Source organism: Eutrema salsugineum, unplaced genomic scaffold (genome assembly GCF_000478725.1).
Source record: "Eutrema salsugineum unplaced genomic scaffold, Eutsalg1_0 scaffold_14, whole genome shotgun sequence".
NCBI lineage: Eukaryota > Viridiplantae > Streptophyta > Magnoliopsida > Brassicales > Brassicaceae > Eutrema > Eutrema salsugineum.
This window is the reverse complement of record NW_006256877.1, coordinates 4,544,028-4,563,242: the sequence shown is the minus strand read 5'-3', so window position 1 is coordinate 4,563,242 and position 19,215 is coordinate 4,544,028. Positions and strand designations below refer to the sequence as shown.

The 19,215-nt window shown below is 34.1% G+C and overlaps 3 protein-coding genes across 3 annotated transcripts; 1 reads left to right on the top strand and 2 right to left on the bottom strand.

The window, feature by feature from the left end:
• Positions 1 to 9,269: 9,269 nt before the first annotated feature.
• On the bottom strand, positions 9,270 to 10,227 carry LOC18022613 (germin-like protein subfamily 1 member 20). The gene is made up of 2 exons (XM_006405595.2): positions 10,014 to 10,227; positions 9,270 to 9,912 (listed from the first exon to the last, which is right to left on the bottom strand). The coding sequence occupies exons 1-2, from the start codon at positions 10,132 to 10,134 to the stop codon at positions 9,368 to 9,370; spliced, it is 666 nt and encodes a 221-aa protein (XP_006405658.1). The 5' UTR covers positions 10,135 to 10,227; the 3' UTR covers positions 9,270 to 9,367.
• A 1,386-nt stretch (positions 10,228 to 11,613) lies between these two features.
• Positions 11,614 to 12,344, bottom strand: LOC18022612. The gene is made up of 2 exons (XM_006405594.1): positions 11,920 to 12,344; positions 11,614 to 11,791 (listed from the first exon to the last, which is right to left on the bottom strand). The coding sequence occupies exons 1-2, from the start codon at positions 12,342 to 12,344 to the stop codon at positions 11,614 to 11,616; spliced, it is 603 nt and encodes a 200-aa protein (XP_006405657.1).
• A 2,094-nt stretch (positions 12,345 to 14,438) lies between these two features.
• Positions 14,439 to 15,508, top strand: LOC18022611 (protein CHLORORESPIRATORY REDUCTION 7, chloroplastic). The gene is made up of 3 exons (XM_006405593.2): positions 14,439 to 14,615; positions 14,715 to 14,857; positions 15,039 to 15,508. Exons 1-3 carry the CDS (start codon positions 14,561 to 14,563, stop codon positions 15,309 to 15,311), a joined length of 471 nt encoding a protein of 156 aa, XP_006405656.1. The 5' UTR covers positions 14,439 to 14,560; the 3' UTR covers positions 15,312 to 15,508.
• Positions 15,509 to 19,215: the final 3,707 nt, after the last annotated feature.

Here is a 19,215-nt window from a genome sequence, read left to right as displayed (position 1 = left end):
GCAACGATGTCGAAGAGATCATGTATCTCGGTGAGCTCCTGCTTCTGGGCCACTTGCTCATGCCTGAGAGTGGTGATCTCAGCATTGGCCGTAGCAAGCTCCTGGCGAAGCTGACTCGGATCCTCCTGCGTGCGGAATCCGGAAGCCGAGGCGGCAGAACAGTCTCTAATAGAGCCCATCCCTAAGGTTCGGCCCTTCTTCTTCGGAGCAACCTACAAATGGAAAATAAAAACGTTAATTATTTATTAAGTAATAAATATAATAAATTTTAAAAAAATTGAAATAGATCATACCTCTTCGAAAATCTGGTCTTGCTCAGCGACGGTCAACGGTACTTGGATAGTACCGTCAGGTGTGGCCTGGGTCTCCCGCTCAGCGATCCGCTGCATAGCGGCATTGTAGATCTCCTCGGACCGAGCGTCGACAAAGCTCCCGTCCCTCTTCCGGTGAGTGGTCTCGAAGAGCTTCGTCATTGGAGGTAGCTCTCCTCCGTTCTCCTCGGCCTACGAATTAGTAAACATTAGTCAAAAATATTTAATAAATTATAGCAATAAATAAAATTAAATTAAAATAATAATTACTTACCATCATGAGACGTCTTCCCGCAAAAGATATTTGGCCAGAAGTGTGCGGGGTCACTAACTTCTCACCAGTCACCGGATCGACCCGGTTTCGGACAGTCGAACACTTAGCAGCGGTGGTTTGGGCATGCGGGTCCAGCCAGTACGCCTTCAACCCGTTCCAACAGGTAGTGGACATGGAGCTCGGCTTTGCGTCGTCGCCGTCGGTCTCCCATTTCCGCTTCCAATCGGAAACGGTGTTGACTAGGCGTTTCTACGCCTTCAGCCGGAAAGCTTCGCGGACCGTCTCGTTGATCCCGATGTCCCAGTTCCACCGTTGCTGCAAAAGAAAACAAAAATTTAGATAAATAATACAAAAGTAAGATTAATTGAATTTTACTACAATATAAAATGATATAAAAAATATTTAAAAAAATATTACCGCAAAACACTTGTACCAGGTTTCGAACGTCTCTTGCGACACCTTGCTCCAATTGTAGTGCGGCTCCACGAAATGACTCTTAATTGTGTCGGAAACGCTCCGACCGACACAATTATCCAAATTAAACCTATGAAACAAAAAAAAAACTTATTACATTAATATTTAAGTATATTAAAGCATTAATTTAAAAAAATATAAAACACTAAAAAGTTTACTTACCAATAAGAGTCTGGTTCCGCTTTTCCGGGAACCAGACATCGTAAAGCCCCCCGTCCCGGTAGGGCTAGTAAATCCTCAACCGTAAACTGGGCATACGGATGAGGAGGGGCGGGTACCGGTTCGGCAGCCGGCGGTAGAGGTGGTGGTGGAGGCGGTGATGGAGGCGGTGGTGGAGACGGCTCCGCGGTATTCGGAACCTGGGAGGCTCCGGAAGATGAAGGGACATCGGTCCCGGTGTTTCCCGAGGCAGACGCCCGGGAAGAGTGTCCGTCCGCCATGAAATTGATGTAATGCGTCCTCCGTCGAGTCATCGTCTGCAAAACCGATAAAATTTTATTTTCAAGTTAATTACAAGTAATTTTTAATTACGATCCTAAATCTAAGAAATTCCGATCCTAAATCTAACAAATTCCGAGCCTAAACTAATTCCCGACCTAAACCGTTTGAATTTCTAAACTATTTAATAATAAAATAATTTAAAGTAATTAAAAAAAATAATTACCTTTTTTTGCGTCAAAAAGAGGAGGAATGCAAGAGAGGAGGAAGCAGAGAGAGAGGAAGGAGAGATAAGCGACGAAATGAGGAAGGGGTGAGGTCCTATATATAGAATTTATATTCGTCGTAAATTCGACGTAACGATTACAACGAATTTACGACGAATTCGTCGTAAATTCGTCGCAAAGGTCCCACCGTATAACAAAGCGAATAAGACAAACACACGTGGCTGTATCTGGGCTTTGCGACGATTTTACGATGATCCGTGTTATTCGTCGTAAAATCGTCGTAACATTACGACGATTTTACGACGAATCGTATAAATCATAAAAATTAAGACGGCTGTGTATCCACAAATCGTCGTAAATTCGTCGTAATATTACGACGAATTTACGACGAATTATACCAAAACTGATGAAATTCAAAAATTGAAACATCCATAAGCACATACAAGTATGTCTATTCATGATAAATGTGGTCTGTATAACTTTCTAGCATGTTTACATAACTTAATGAAAAATTTAGTAAGATGTAAGATAAATCCATACATCTTGTGTAAATGTATATAACACCTTAAGATTACTTGATAAACACATATATGTCAAATTTTGAAATTTTTTTTTGTTTGTTTAGAAAGTTGTTTTACCTAATGAGATGGTAAGCCATTTCATTCTCTTCATCAAAATCCCCCCTGAACCCCATAAAAGATTGATTATAAGATTTAGGGGTTACATTTCGTCGTAATCTTGATGGTATATTACGACGAATTTACGACGATCACTCCCATTCGTCGTAAATTCGTCGTAATAAAAACCACATTTCTACAAGTTCCTGAACCTTATACTACAGACCCTTATATAATACATCAGTTTACTTAGGAAAATAAACCCAAAAACCATTCTGTAAGTTGGGAAAGCTAAACCCTATAGGGTTTAGGGTTTGCATTTTACGACGAATTCCAAATAAGCGTCGTAAATTCGTCGTAAAAGTCAACATATGTCCAAGTCAACACTTTAACAAATTTTCATCAACATTTAATTAGTTTTCATTAATTGGCTTTAATTTTTCAAAAATTTAAATTTGACAAATGTTACATTGAAACGTTCAAAGCATGCAATTAAATGTCAACATATTTAATTAGTCTTCATCAACATTTTCCTCGGTGTCCTCATCATCATTGTCATCATCATCACTGCTTGTTTGAAATTCGTCAGCACCTTCTTCAGTTTCGTCCCCTGTAGATCTTCAACTTGTCGATTACGTGGATCAATTAAAAGAACATTTTCTTCAACATCCGGTTCTGTAATGTCCACACAATCATCTTGTTGCATTGGCGGGAGATCTACACCATCAATTATACCCCTTGGAGCAACTTTGACAACCGCCAGCCATGAAATTCCCGTATTCCGAACTCGAGGATATAGAACAAAGGTGACTTGTTCTGCTTGAGATGCAAGTATAAAAGGCTCGAACTTATTGTATCGCCGAGATGCGTTTACATTTACCATTCCGAATTTGTTAATTCGCACTCCACGACCTACCGTAGGATCAAACCAATCACATTTGAATAGAACAGTTTTCATTCTGACTAATCCGGGGTATTCCACTTCAATTATCTCTTTGATGATCCCATAAAAGTCTACTTCACCTCGTACACAAACTCCATAGTTTGTAGTTGCCCGTTGAGTGCCATGACTATAAATATGAAAAACATAGCCACGTGTGAAATACATAGCTGCAGTAGTTATCTTCGAAATAGGACCTAGGAGCAACTCATGAAACCATACTGCATATGTCATGTCATCATGCTCGACTTGACCTTTTAACCACAATGCATAATGTTGGTCTTTCCGCTTGTTAATTTCATCTTCTGAAACACCGTCAATGCATTCTCGGACTTGACTGACGAAAGTGCTGAAATTTTAAAACATTGTTAAGGACATTTCGTCTGTTCAATCAAATTTTAATCATGCATGGTTATAATTATGTACCTCTCGTAAGGTGCCAATTCCTCGCAATTCAGAAGTATATATGTATGTGCGCTGTGGTAGTCTTGTTCGTTTGACCAACAAGTTTCTTTTAGTTTCCCACTTAGACGTCCAATTGGTGAGAATATATCAGGCACACCTTCTACTGCGTAACTTTTTCCTACACCCCCATCGTCGAAACGTCTTGGAGCCCGTTTGCATGTACGAACCTTCGGAGCAAAATAATAAGACGTGAAATGAGAAGTTTCTTCTGTCAAACTTCCCGCCACGATAGACCCTTTAACTTTTGCTAAGTTTTTGGCCTTACCCTTTAAATGCTTCATAAATCGTTCAAACGGATACATCCACCTAAACTGAACAGGTCCTCCCAACTCTGCTTCATGAGGGAGGTGTATAGGTAAATGTTCCATAACATCGAAGAAAGCAGGTGGGAATATTTTCTCTAAATTGCACAACAATATTGGAATATTTGTAGACAGTTGTGCAACTACATCTTCTGATAATGTCCTTGTACTTAGATCACGAAAGAAAGCTCCAATGCCTCCTAGTGCCTCATGGACATGTCCCGGTAGGAGTTCAGCAAACGCAAAAGGAAGTAACCGTTGCATAAACACATGACAATCATGACTTTTCATCCCTGAAAACTTTTGTCCCTTATCCACAGATTTAGCCAGATTAGATACATATCCATCAGGAAATTTCACGGCTGATGATACCCAATTAAACAATACTGTTTTTTGTTCAGCATCCAACCGAAATACAGGAACAGGTGCTTTCCCATTACTCACCATATGCAACTCAATTCTGTTACATATATCGGGTAAGTCCATCCGTGATTTAACACTGTCTTTGGTTCTTCCTTGGACGTTCAAAACAGTATGCATGATGTTATCGAAAAAATTCTTCTCAATGTGCATAACATCAAGATTATGTCTAAGCAAATGATCTTTCCAGTAAGGCAGATCCCAAAATATACTTTTCTTGTGCCAATTGTGATGAACCCCATATCCTTCAGGCATATTCGCAGGAGTGTGCCAATTTCCTCCAAGGGGGGCTGTTTCAAGTCCACCCCAATGATCTATTTGCGCTTCAAGCTCTACTCCAGTTAGGTACACTGGTGGAGGGAGACGAACCAATTTGTTCTTTATAAACAAACGCCTATTTCTTCTATATTGATGGTTTGGTGGTAAAAACCGATGGTGGCAATCAAACCAACAGGTTTTCCTACCATGTTTAAGCTGAAATGCATCAGTCCTATGAAGACAATAAGGACATGATAACCTCCCATGGGTTGTCCAACCTGATAGCATTATGTATGCCGGGAAATCGCTTATTGTCCACATAAGCACCGCTCGCATCGTAAAATTTTTACCACTCGAACAGTCATATGTTCGTACTCCAACATGCCACAACTGGTTTAACTCATGTATGAGTGGTTGTAAAAACACATCAAGGGGCCGCTTCGGGTGATTTGGACCAGGGACTAATATACTTAGAAACAAAAACTCTCTTTGCATGCACATATCTGGAGGAAGGTTATATGGCGTAAGAATCACAGGCCATAATGAATATTGCCTACCAGACATACCAAATGGACTAAACCGTCAGTGCGAAGACCAAGATAAACATTTCGCTTAGACCTAGCAAAGTCTGGATGTACGGTGTTAAAATGTTTCCAAGATTTCCCGTCAGACGGGTGAGTCATTTTGCCATTTGTTTGTGAATGTTCCGCATGCCATCTCATCGACGCAGCTGTCCGTTCAGATTGATATAGTCTTTTTAACCTATCAGTGATAGGAAGATACCACATTCGTTGGTAAGGAATCTTCTTACGTCCAGCAATTTGCGGTCTATATCTTGGCTTTTGGCAGAAACGACATTCTTCAAGCTTCTCATCATCTCTCCAAAAAAGCATACAATTATCAACACAAACATCAATCATCTCAGAAGGCAATCCAAGACTAAAAACCAGCTTCTGAATTTCATAATACGTTTCAGCAGCCAAATTATCATCTGGCAAATACTCTTTAATAAGATCTGCCCAATCGTTCATGCAAACTTCAGATAGATTGTGATCAGTTTTTATTGTCATCATCCGAGCTGCCAATGATAATTTTGATAAACCTTCCCTACATCCCTCGTACAGAGGCTGTTTTGCTGCGTTTAACATATCATAAAAGCGTTTCGCATCTGCATTGGGCTCCTCAACAGTATCAGCATGTGTTTCATGAAATGCATCAGTAACCATTTCATGCATCCTATCATGATCTTCACCCTGAACTTGACTACTTTGATAATCATTGGACGCTTCAAAATCCACATGTTCTTGATGATTACTACTACTCCGTGCAGCCATCTGACCACTACTTTGACCATATCCCTCTCCATGCTGATACCAAATAAAGTATTGGGGCATGAACCCTCTATTCAATAAATGCTGCCAGACAGTGTCAATAGGAATATGTTTCCTATTTTTGCATTTCACACAAGGACAATACATTTTGCCGCTTTCAATTATAGTTTGCATAAGGTCGGCTTGGTACATGAATATTTCCAATCCGTTTTTGAAGTCTTCAGTCAACGACCCATCACCATTTTTGGGCGTATACATCCACTTTCGTAGATCGTATATAGACATTTCAAAAACAAATATTTGACTGTTTGTTTTTGAAATTTGATATAAATTTCAACTACTAAAAATTTTACTTAAACATTCAAAGACTCAAAAAATTTGTGTCTTTATATGTTTTTTTGGGTTGATGGAATAATGAGAGAAGAAAGGGTATATATTAAATTTTTTGTTTTGTTACCAACATATTACCATTGCATATTTACATCAAATTTACGTCGAAATAAAACTTACATCACATTTACATTGATTTTACGTCAATTACGAGATAGAGGACAATTAGTCGTATTATCGACGTAAATATTACGACTACATTACGACGAAATAAAATTCGTTCTTCATTCATCGTAATATCGTTACGACGATTTTACGAGGGTCATTTTTTACGTCGAATTTACGACGATTTTACGAGGGTCATTTTTTACGTCGAATTTACGACGAAATTTTTGATCGTCGTAAATACGACGTAATGTTGTCGTAAATTTACGACGACTAAAAATCGTCGTAAATAATTCGACGGAAAAGCCCCTCATTCTTGTAGTGATGTAACACAAATCCATTCTTCTTCTATTTTGTGGTTTTAAAACTGGTGCAAAATCAGTCACTTAAAATTTTTATTTAGAATTAGTTTATGGAACTTTTCTTTGCATCATACTCTGAACAATTATAGTTTGTCCATATAGAATAATTTGATTATGTTACATATTTGATAAAGATACATAAAAATAACGGTTGATGACAATTAAAAGACTACTACAGTTGATGATTATTACAATTAATGACCATTACAGACAAAATTGATAATCATTACACAAAAAGAGATCATGAGCAAACAGAAGATCAATTATTTACTTATTGGGTTCTGTTTTGTAAATGAGCTTAATTGTTGTGTTGGGCACTTGGGCCTGTTAGGACAAAACTCCCTACCCGTCTCGATGTCGATGGTGGAGAAAATGGACATGACAGTGACGAATTTTTGAGATTTGTGAGATACTGCAAATGAAAGAAGACAACTTAAGAAGTCTGCTTTCGAAATCAACTCAAGAAGTCTGCTTTCGGAGATGACAGTGATGAATTGTTGAGATTTGTGAGATACTGCAAATGAAAGGAGTAAAAATTAAACATCAACCCAAGTAACAAATCTAATAAAGAAGAGGAAGAGGAGGTTTCCGAGAAAGACATAATCACATATCTGATTACTAAACTAAATCAAATTAGTTCTGACACTCAGATCTTAGTACATTATGAATAAAAAAAAAAGTCAAAGTGGATCCCAATTAAATAAAACCAAAATTTCTGGACAAAACATCAGCTAATAAGTAAAAAGAAGAAACTTGAAAAAGCTAACAATTTGAACCAGACATCAAAGCCATACCCAGACAAAGCTGCACGGCTGTGAGGAAGTCGACGGTGGACCTCTTTTGTTGCTCACTATGTTGAGGTCACCTACAGTGAAGATCAAACAAACGTTTTCCTAAAAAAAAAAGCAGAGTATAATCTAAAGAGAGATTTCTAACCTGAAACAGCATAGAAAAAGACCTCGTGTACAGCTCGTTCGCAAGCAGATCTAAAAAAATTGATGTTCTCGTTGAATCTGAACCCACAGAAGCTGCTTGATTTGCCGTTGTTGAGTTGTTGAGACCGGATTGAAAGCGCTAAGTTACTCTCTGGTTACAAGGGAGGACACCAGATCTCTGAGCTTCGAAAAAAATCGTGAGAGAGGCGATGGAGGCCAGAGGAAAGCGCCGAATTAGAGAGTCTCTTTGAAAAAATTAGGGTTTTACGAGGATTCGTTGGTTTATATAGTAGGATAAAATTTCTGGTTAAAATAGATATTTTTGGTTTAATATGGGTTTAATTTCGGTTTAAATTTCGGTTAGGTTATTTTATTCGGTTTAGCAGACTTTAATATAGAAATCTACAACTTTTAAAACCTAAATAATAAATTTACTTCTACTTAATTTAAAAACATATATTTCCATTTAGCAATATGAAAAAATAATTTATGTACATTTGAGTTACGATTACGGAATTTATGAATGTAAATTTGATACCAAAATAATTTTTAAAAAATTTTAAAATTAAATTTACAGATTTAATTATTTAGTAGACTTCATTTCGATAAAATGAAGTCTACTATTAGACTTCTTTTTCACTTTAGTAGACTTCGTCAGGGTGTAAACGGTAATTAGGACATCCGTTTTTTGTTTACTCATATAGGTTTAAATGGTCTTTTCACTACCCCTTTAGGTTATTTCTGCTAAATGTTTTTTCAGGGGTCTACTTTTGTATTCAAAGTCAAGTTTTGGGTTATTTTTAGCAAAAACCCCGAAATATTAGGTGCAACCGAAGGTTGTTGTTGTTGTTATTGATTTTTGTATATGATTTTTATTTGTTTGGATTAAGAAACTCACAAGTAGTATTATTAGCAATAGAGTTTTTAATACTATTTTATATTCTTCTCGCATTTAGGATAAATGTTTTTCTTGACTTTGCATTCATTATGGAGCCATCTCATAATCCTTATCCCTAGTTGATGCACTTTCAAGGATTTCTTCATTTTGAATAAATTGGTATTATATTTGTAATTTATTATTTAGTTTGTCTATTTTATTATTATTTATCTGTAAGTTTATATTAATTAATATTGCTCATAATATTTTTCATATACTTTTTACAGTTATTTATCAAAGTTGTATGATCTTAGTTAATTATTATCAATACTGAAAACCAAAATAAAAAGTATAATATATTAAGATTTTATTTAAGGTTTATCATTAGAGAATTAGAGAGTATCACTTTCAAACCTCAAATTTGAGGTTTCTCACCCTTAAAATAGAGTGTCTTGGAGATGCTAATTTAGCAAAAACAAATAAAAACAAAAGCGATATATTGTAAAGTTATATATAAGGGTACATATATGGGAAATATTAGAATGTAGAAGTTAATTTTAACTTTATTAAGCACCTTTTATTTGTTTAACATAACCATAGAGTATTACACTGATAGACACTTTTAACGACTTCGATTCAGTTCATGGACCAAACTTGGCCTGAAGTTCTTTGACAATATTTGCATCCAACTGGAACGCCCTGGCTAGAACCTCTGGATAAATCGGAGGGTTTGACCCAAACACGGCGTTTGCGATTGTGATCACTCCAGGGTTCTGACTACTCAATCCAGCAAAAGCAACCGCAGGGACTTTTCCAATGTTTACCTGAAAATGAATCATTCCTATGGGGAACACAAACACGTCACCCGGGTGCAATACTTTGGCGAATAAACGGTTGTCGTCTTGGTTGGAAGAGACAAAACCAACGTATAATGTTCCTTCGATAAGGACAAGGATCTCTGTGCCACGAGGGTGCGTGTGAGGCGGGTTTTGACCATTTGGCGCATAGTCTATACGGACCAATGATATTCCCATAGTGTTTAGCCCTGGGATCTGGTCAACGTTAACTGTGGTCACATTGGAGCCGACTTGATTATCTGTGTTCCCAGGGACGTTGAGGCCTGAGAAGAAAAAATCTTTTGCAACGACTCGCCTTGGGTCTTTACAGAACCTACCGTTCACAAAAACTACATGCACGTAGAAATATAGTTTCAAATAGTATACATTATTACAACATCAAGGTCACAGAAATGTAGAGAAAATTTTAAGCCGGGGTTTATTTTCTTACCGCCATTTAGGTCATCAATGGCGACACAGAAGTCTTGGAGTGGACTTGGATCATAAGCATCGGCAAAGGATGTGACCAAAGCCAATATGATAGTATGGATGAGAGACTGAGAAACCCTCATTGTTTCAAACAGAAGGCTGTGGTAATGCTACTCACTAGATTGTTATAGACTTATAGGTGTGTTCTTTCTGAAGCATGGGACCATGGGTGCTTTAATATTTTATAGGACAAGAGCATAATTGTCATTTAACATCGTCCAAGATTATTTTATTTTTGGTTTTTTACTAGCAGGTCAAATTGTTTAATGGACTGTTAGTTACCGAAGAGCATCTAAAACAAGCATAGAGAACGGTTATTGGAACTCTTGGAAAACGATTGGCCAAATGCTGATGGGTAGATGTCAAAGAACGTAAGGCATAACGTTAGAAGAAAATTTATGTTTTCATTTATTTATGGAAAACGAAACCAGATTTTGCATAATATTTATGTAGGACGACCAAAGTGTCATAGGGAAAACTTAGGTAGTTACGTTGCAACTGATCAAAGAAGTGAATAAAAGGAACTTTAGTATAATTAGTAGTAGAGAATGAGCAGAACAAGCTATAAACAAACCGAGAGTAAAAAATTGGTGAAATAGTGATTTACATATTCTAATAACTAAAACGAAACAAACAAACAAAACAACTTATTTTTGGCACAATCTGCTCGGAGATTTGAGATTTTTGAGTTCTGATATTTTCAAGGATCATGACAAATTTAGCGCATCAATCAAGTAGTACACTCTTAGAAAATAGCTGAAACAAAAATACTTCACAACCTGTTTTGTACTATTGGCTATAATGTTTAATTTCCTTGGCTTTTTTTCGTCATTTTCCTGACTTTACATATAGATTCTGTAAGTTCTGGTTAATTATTAATTCATGATTTCGTGTGTTGCCTATTGCTTTCATCTTTACCGGTAGTTATAAATTTCTTAGTTGTAAATGCCAAGTCATTAATTGGCATCTATGATGTGAAATTGTCTTAAAGGTTTGATGTAATTAAAAATTAAAAAATATAGTTATTGGAATTGCAGTATTTTTCACGCTTATTGACATTTAAAATGTAATATTGTGCTTTACATAAAAGCATAAGATTAAATCAAATTAGGTAAATACACAGTTGATAATGACATGCAGTATTGTGATATGTACTAGTGTGAGGTTTTATAACTACTTTGATGACAATTCTGCAAATGTGTTATGTTTAATTCAGAAGTTTTAATGACTACGTAACACTTGAAATTTGAAAAACTAAAAAGATATGTATATATATATATATATATTATAAATTTACATGTTGAAAAACCAAAGTTATAAAAATTGCTTAACAGAGTTTTGAAATTTTTGATGTATCACTACATATTTCCTCAATGTGGTGCTACCAAATTTATAACGAATATATAAGCTAAACAAACAATTCTTTGTTTTCCTTCCATCGAGACATTAAGATTACATAGTACATATCTAAACTGTGTTACATATGATAAAATGAGTAATTACATTGTCTAATGTCTCGCGTCTCTTGGACAACTACGACCTATTGACTTGACAAAGAGAAGTCATCTCAATTTTTTCACCGGAAAACAGGAAAAACAAGAAAGCCAGCTACCACCATTCCCCGGTTTCGGATCATTCGGGTACAAACCGGGCTTCAGGTCGTGCCTTGATATCTCCGTTTTACGATTTTCACTCTTCACTTTAAGTGATATCTTTCGATCTTGCTGGTACTCTGGTAATCTACAGAATCATAAAGACAACAAATTAAAACTAAAACCAAGAGAGCTCCAACTAAAAAAAACCGATTTGGTCTAACCAATCGAATTCTAATTAAGTAAACCGGTTTGCAAGATTGGACAACGACTTACGTGGGAAATGCGAAAGAAGCTGCGCTGTTATTACTTGTGTCGGAACGATAAGACTTGGTCGGAGTTAACGGAATTTGTTGTGGTGGATCCGGTTTAGATACATTGGTTAAGACATCTCGATTACCAGCTTTTGGTCCGGTTTCATCTACGTGGATTTTGACTTCTTTTGTTCCAGCATCGGTCAGAGTGATTTTGTTATCAATATTGTTGTTGTTGCTGCTGCCAATATACGAACCACCAGTATATTCGAAATTGGAGAGTTCTCCAGATTTATACATTTTGGAGAAACTTTGATCTCCCATGTGAATACTGAACAAAGATTCGTTCGATTGCATACTCCATTCTTGTTTAGGAGTCATTGTGGTTGCGAAAACCGACGGTGGAATCCGATCTGGTTCATAGCCTGGTTTAGTTTCCTGGTCCATTATTGTATCTGTCTCCAAAGAAAATTTGTAAAAAGAAATGATTAGAGATCAATGTGTGTAATTAGATTTTGTTTTCAAAAAATTGGATATTTGTAACCAAAACAAGAGCACATAACCTTTGATCAAGCTCTTCAAGAGCCAAAAGGTTGAAAAGAACAATTTCTTTCGTTTTTTTAAATGTGTAGAAAATAAATTGAATCTGTGTCGTCATTAATAATGACTTGTTTTTCGTTGGATAACAACCGTAATTAACTTAACTAACTAATCTCCATTAGAGACAATTATAAAGAACAGAACGTTTGGACTTCAGTTATAAGTTATAACAGTATTTGTCATCCTTGATAATGACCACATTAGAGAGTTAATTGTAAAGATAAAACGTTTGGACTTCAGTTATAAGTTATAACCAAAAATTTGTTTGTTGATGAATTGTGACAGATCCAAAGGCTTAGAGCCTAATTCGGGGCTGTTAATATTTCATAACAGAAAATGTTTCCAAAAACCACATGTAAACGTTATGGTTGCTTACTTGCTTATATTCGACGCCAATCATATAGACCAACTTAAATGGTTTTAATTTATTGCATAATCTTCTTTATTTAATAAAACATCGTTTGTTATAAAAAAAAACCAGATAAATCATTTTTTTCCTGAAAAAAGTTTCAAATCGTTTAAAGTTAAAATATCATTTTCTCATGTGTTTTACGGTCCTAGATAACAGCTTACAAAATATCTTCTTTTTCACAAATTTATCCGTAACACAAAATAATAATAGGGAGAATTGTTTTTATAATGTCAACTGAATTAACATTTGTCTTCTTAATATTTTCTAAATAAAATTTGTCCCTTTAATGTTTAATTTAAATTTAATCCAATTATCTCTATTATTTACAAATTAATAAATTAATTAATTTTTTAAATAATGTTTTATTAATAAAAAATCAAGTAAAAAAGAATTTCTACTAAAGCATAAAAAAACCTTTTAGCATATTTTTCTGCATCAGCCACAAAATTCTACTTCTTATCTGTCCCTGATTTTCATGAAACATAAGTAACATAGATATATAGCATGTTTGAAGCAGAAGATGTGTAAACTTAAAAAAAATCTGCTTGATCAATGTGAAAGAAGAAGAAGAGAACGATGACAGCCAAAAAAAGAAAAGAAAACGTCAAAAACTGATTAAAAAAATGTTGAAAAAAAAATGAAGATTTTCGAAATTTTTAAATCGGAGAGTTAACTAATTTTCCCATATTTTTTCAAATTTTGGTAGAAGATGTATTCTATGTTAATGTAGAATGAAGTCAATAGGTAGAAGAACCGTTCTACAATAACGTATAACCTGGTCTAATAGGCAAAAGATATATTCTACCAACATGTAGAATATAGTTTATCCAGTAGAACTTGTAATCTACCGCAATATAGAATATATAAAGACCTATAGAAAACTACTTCTACGGGCTGGTAAAATACGTGAAGAACTATAGAAATAAGATTTTATGAACATAAAACATGCATTCTATCAAGCATAGAATAAATTTTTAAAATATTTTAAAAATATTTTTTTCATAAATGATATCTGAAAATATTTTTAATTCCTTTTTAGGTATTTTCAAAAAATTTAAAATATAGTCTCAAATTTATTTTTAATTATAACTGCCCTAACTGATTTAAAAGGGCAACGATGTCAAAAAATGACAAAAATATAGAAAACATTAAGGGGACAAATGTTAATTCAATTGACATTATAAAAGCAATTATTCCATAATATTCTTAGCAAAACTCCATTCAAGAAAGCTTTATCATCTTTTCTCAAATATTATCATAACAAAACTTTATATATATATATATATATATGTATAGATAAAGGAAATGTTTTTCAGTTGAACCCAAAAAAAAAACAAATGTTTTCATATATCTTATCAGCCTGGTATGATTTATTTGTTCAACTGGAAAAAACAAAAAACAAAAAAAAAACAAAAAACAAAAAAAACAAAAAACAAAAAACAAACAAACAAGAGGCTAAGCGGGACAACTACAATTGGACCTATTTAAGTCATCAATGGCCCAGTAAAGATATATGGGTCTCATTGGAAATTATAAGAAAAAAACTGTTGGTGTATGCTCCTCGTAATATTATCTTATCTACAAGAAGCTTACATGCTACTAAAATACAAAAAATAAAAAAGTGTTGTAGTAATTTTGCCAAGAAATCAAAATGGAGATATCGCTGCAGAAGCAGATTTTCAATAACGGAGATAAGCTCTTCAAATGTAAGCTCTTAACACTTTTCTTCGTGCCCTAGAGATATGTTTTCTTACACTAGCCAAATGAATTTTAATTTGTCGGTTTTTTTTATCTTCTGCTTTCAGCTCAACAAAACCGACGGGTTTGGATAAAACAATTCCAAGTAACAGATTCTCTTCTCGAAAACTCAGCAAATCTGTTTCTTAATCCTATAAGTTATCCAATGTTGTCCAGTATCACTACAAGAATGAGCAAAAACCATACAAGAGTAAGTGTTGGTTAACTGCATTTTGATAGAAATTTATGTATATTCAAATTTTCAACAAAAAAAAGTGTTTATGATTTGATTGGTAACAAAAAACTTAGAATGGGATAGAGAAAAAATGAAAATGTCTTGATGATGTCTAAGTATTCCAATATAATTAGACGGATGTGATTATGTAACTTAGGTTTGTGCAATAAGGAGAAGAAGAGTGCATTCGAACTCAGATACATATGTACTATTAGAAGCAGGACAAGATGAACAGTTTGTGTCGGAAGACGAGCTCAAGGCTAAGCTCAAAGGCTGGCTCGAGAACTGGCCCGCAGAGTCTTTGCCACCAGACCTGGCTAGGTTTGATGACCTCGATGAAGCTGTTGATTTCTTGGTTAAAGCTGTATGTGAACTTGAGATTTATGGAGAAGTAGGTTCTGTTCAATGGTATCAAGTCCGTCTTGAGTAATTGAATTAGATAAAGTAATGTGTTTTTCTTGTGTTATGAGCACATGGTTTTACGTTAGTAATTTGTTTCGTTCTTTAATACGTAATTGCCATTTGCCAACTATGGTTGTTTATATTCCCATTCTTTTTTCCAAAAGTGATTGCCAACAAAACATAAAATGGAAGATTATTATATGAATGGTTATATTATTTTTTCCTCTTATATGAATGGTTATATTTTACTGTAGATTCTAAATTATGACGATTTTTTAAATTTGATCGAGAGATTTGATTCGTTCTACGTAATTTCCATTTGCCAACTATGGTTGTTTTAATTCCCCTTCTCTTTTTCCAAAAGTGATTGCAAACAAAACAGACCCATGGAGATGTTTCCTGTATTAGTGGTTATATTTTTTTATTATAGATAAGAGATTTTGTAAACCATAAAGAGTTAGAGTTTGGGCAAAGTTCTATTAGTGAATAACCGAAAAGATTTCCGGCGAAACGTAGAGTTCCATTTCGAATTCGAACTCGTAAAATTGCATGTGTTATATGTTCTTGTGTCTTCGTCGTTGACAAACGAGATAACTTGAAATAGAGATAGTAGAATAAATGATTTGGTTATCTCGAAATCAAAACGACGATCATATCTTTCTTATTTCTAAGTTCTAGATCTCACAAGTTACTTTATGCAACAGATGAACCTAACTATCTATAAATAACTAAATTTAATATGTGGTACAAGCGAACGGCATATGGTTTAACGAAGTACTGAAATATTTACTATACTATAGAGAGCACCTCCTCATAGAATATCTCACAGAATATCTCACATTAAAAAAAATAAAAAATAGATAAAATAGTTTCTTTAAACAAAAACGTTGAGAAACAATTCTTAAATAAGATACTTTGAGAATCCCAAAAAAAAAATCTCTTGCATGAGACATATGCCTCTCTATAAATGGTTCAAACTTCTTTTGTAACAAATCAAATACCCAATATATCACAATATTAATTAAATAGTCTGTATATTGTTATTTTTTATAAATCATAAAATAATCATGTATATATTAAAACTAGGTGGGGACCCGCGCGATGCGCGGGGTTGCAAGGTCTATGAAGCTGAGAACTTAATTTTTTTTTATAATATCAAAACGCTAATGTATTGTAAAAACTTTTAATTTTGGAAGAGCATTCATAGTCATAAAATTGGTTAGTTGAATAATTGTATTTTTTTAAAAATTCATTAATTCTGCAAACATCATTATTATTTTGTATTCTATTTGTTTTATGTTTGATTCTCGACAATGAGGACAATCATTAATAGCAAAAGGATAAGTAAACTAAAATATCATTTAATAAATAATTAAATAAACCATTTAAATTGTAAAATTCTAAATCTTAAAAAAAAACTATTGTTTCCTTACATTCTGAAATACGGCCTTGTATACAATGTTCAAAATCTTGGTTTGTGGCTGACCCATTGTATCCGTTATCAGAATTTTCAAATCAGCTCTTGAAGTAACACGACATATAGCCACATAAAGTTGTCCATGGGAAAATACTGGTTTTGGTAAATACAGGCCAACCTTTTGGAAAGTCTGTCCTTGACTTTTATTGATAGTCATTGCATAGGCGATAGCTACCGGAAATTGTCTACGCCTCATTCTAAAAGGAAATCTTGTCTCTGTGGGGGAAACAAACATTTGTGGGATCAAGACCTTTTGACCAATATATTCTCCAGTTATGTGGCTAGCTTGAATAACATGTTTGGCCAACTGTGTTACCAAGAGTCTTGTTCCATTGCATAAACCACCTCTAGGGTCAATATTCCGAAGCAACATAATAGGTGTCCCTATTTTCAATTGCAATTCATAGTTTGGCAATCCTGAGATCTTAATACTATTAAGATATTCCTGTGTGTAAACTTTCTCGTCAATCTTGCCCTTATCAGAAGTATCGATGCTGTCCGAACTTAAATACTGTATGTATGTTCCTCAGCTAAAAAAATGTTTTACGAAGTTCAGTTGATCGCATTATGAAGCTAATGTGTAAGATCGTATGTATAAAGCGTTAAATATGTTTACTTTTTATTTCTGACAACATGTATTCGTTTACGAGATCGTTTTTTGTCACATCTTCTTCTTGTTTTCTGTTTTCCTCATCTTCTTCCTATTTTACGTCTTCTTCTTCTTTTTCATCGCCTTTGTCTTCTTCGTTCTCTCCGACTTTATTTTCTTCTTATTTTTCGTCATTTATTTACATCAATCAAATATATGTACTTGAAAACTTTAACTATTTTTCTCTCCTCATCCATGTGTCCATCCCTCTTTCAATATTTATCTCTCATTCTCTCATTTCCCCCTCGTATCATATGATTTAGATAACTACATTTAAAATAAGAAGTATTTCGAAAATAAAAAATAGGAACACAAAAAATATGAGCTAACATAGATTGAATATCATGTACCTATAAGGTTAACTCTCTCTACCATTTCTCTTTCTCTCTCTTTCTCCCTCTCTCTCTCTCTCTCTCTCTATTTCTCTCCCTCACACTCTCTCTCTCCATCGACATATCCCTGAAAGCTTTAACTCAATTTCTCTCTGTCCCCCCTTTCTCCAAATTCATCACCCATTCCCCCTTCCTATTCTTAATATTTTTCGTCATGTCATAGTTTTTCTTATTATGATTTTTTTTTTGCTTTTTTCGGTCTTCTTCTTCGTCTTTTCCTTCTTCTTTATCATCGACGTCAATTTTCTTATTCCTTATCTTTTCTTTCCTCTTCTTCATCGTCTACAACTTCTATTTCATTTCTCTCTCCTGATTTGTCTTCTTGTTCTTCTTCCTCTTTTGTTTTGTTCTACTCTTCTTCCTATTCTTTATCTTTTGGTTTAGTTCTTCTTTGTATTTTTCTTATTCTTTTTCAGTTTTTTTTCGTCTTCTTCTTCAATCTCCAATTTAAGGATTTTGCCTTCTTTTTCGGCCCCAATTTATTCATCTTATTTTCCTCATATTTTCCTTTTTCTTCTTCATCATCTTTGACTTGTACTTTTTTTTTCTTGATCTTCTTTTTCTCATATTTTCCTTCTTCTTCTTCTTCATCGTATTTGACTTGTACTTTTTTTTCTTCTTCCTCTTATATATCTTTCGATTTTCTTATTCCTCACCCTATTCTTTCATCTTCATCATTGTCTTTGACTTCTGCTTCATCATCTTTGTATTTTCTCAGTTCTTCTTCTTTTTAAATTTTTATTAGCCTTCTTTATTCTCTACTTCTTATTCCTCTTTGGTCTTCATCAAACTCTTCTTCTTCTGGTTTTTCTTGATCTCTTTCTCATCCTCACCTACTTCATTTTCTCATTTCTTCTTCTTTTATTTTGTTTTCTTCCGGTTTCCTTCTTTAACTAAAACATCCTTTTTTTTATATCCTTTTTCTTCTTCACTATTTCGTGTTCTCATATGCTTTTTTTATTCTCAATGGTTTTATTCAAATTCATCTTTTTTTTTAGTTTTTATCATTAACTACATCTTCTTCTTTATACTTATACTTCTAAGTTATAAGAATTATAGGTGAATAAAAGTAAGAGCAATATATATGATTTATTAGGAAAACTATTTGTATATCTTTTTTAACAATAAATAACAATTATGAATGGCTTAAAATAAGAACAATATATAAATTATTAGTAGCAAAAACTAATTAGGAATCTGTTTAATTGTTTATTTTTACTGATGGTAACAAAATTTATAAAGTACATTAGGGAAAACAATTAAAATCCAAACACAACAAAAAATCAAAGAAAATTGTTAAAATAAGATAATTAAGGAAAATTAATCAAGGACAATGCAAGGAATTGACGAAACTTATACTAAAAAACATTGAATGGATCGACCAAACATAAAAAGGATTCATCATAGAAGCTGC

Bases quoted from the DNA above. Each gene is read 5' to 3' on its own strand.
- LOC18022613 (XM_006405595.2), bottom strand. From the start codon at position 10,134: ATGAGGGTTTCTCAGTCTCTCATCCATACTATCATATTGGCTTTGGTC. The intron at 9,913-10,013 runs GTAAGAAAATAA...ACGTGCATGTAG, and splicing joins CATTGATGACCTAAATGGCG to TTTTTGTGAACGGTAGGTTC.
- LOC18022612 (XM_006405594.1), bottom strand. From the start codon at position 12,344: ATGGACCAGGAAACTAAACCAGGCTATGAACCAGATCGGATTCCACCG. The intron at 11,792-11,919 runs GTAAGTCGTTGT...ATGATTCTGTAG, and splicing joins GCTTCTTTCGCATTTCCCAC to ATTACCAGAGTACCAGCAAG.
- LOC18022611 (XM_006405593.2), top strand. From the start codon at position 14,561: ATGGAGATATCGCTGCAGAAGCAGATTTTCAATAACGGAGATAAGCTC. The intron at 14,616-14,714 runs GTAAGCTCTTAA...TTCTGCTTTCAG, and splicing joins CGGAGATAAGCTCTTCAAAT to CTCAACAAAACCGACGGGTT. The intron at 14,858-15,038 runs GTAAGTGTTGGT...TATGTAACTTAG, and splicing joins TGAGCAAAAACCATACAAGA to GTTTGTGCAATAAGGAGAAG.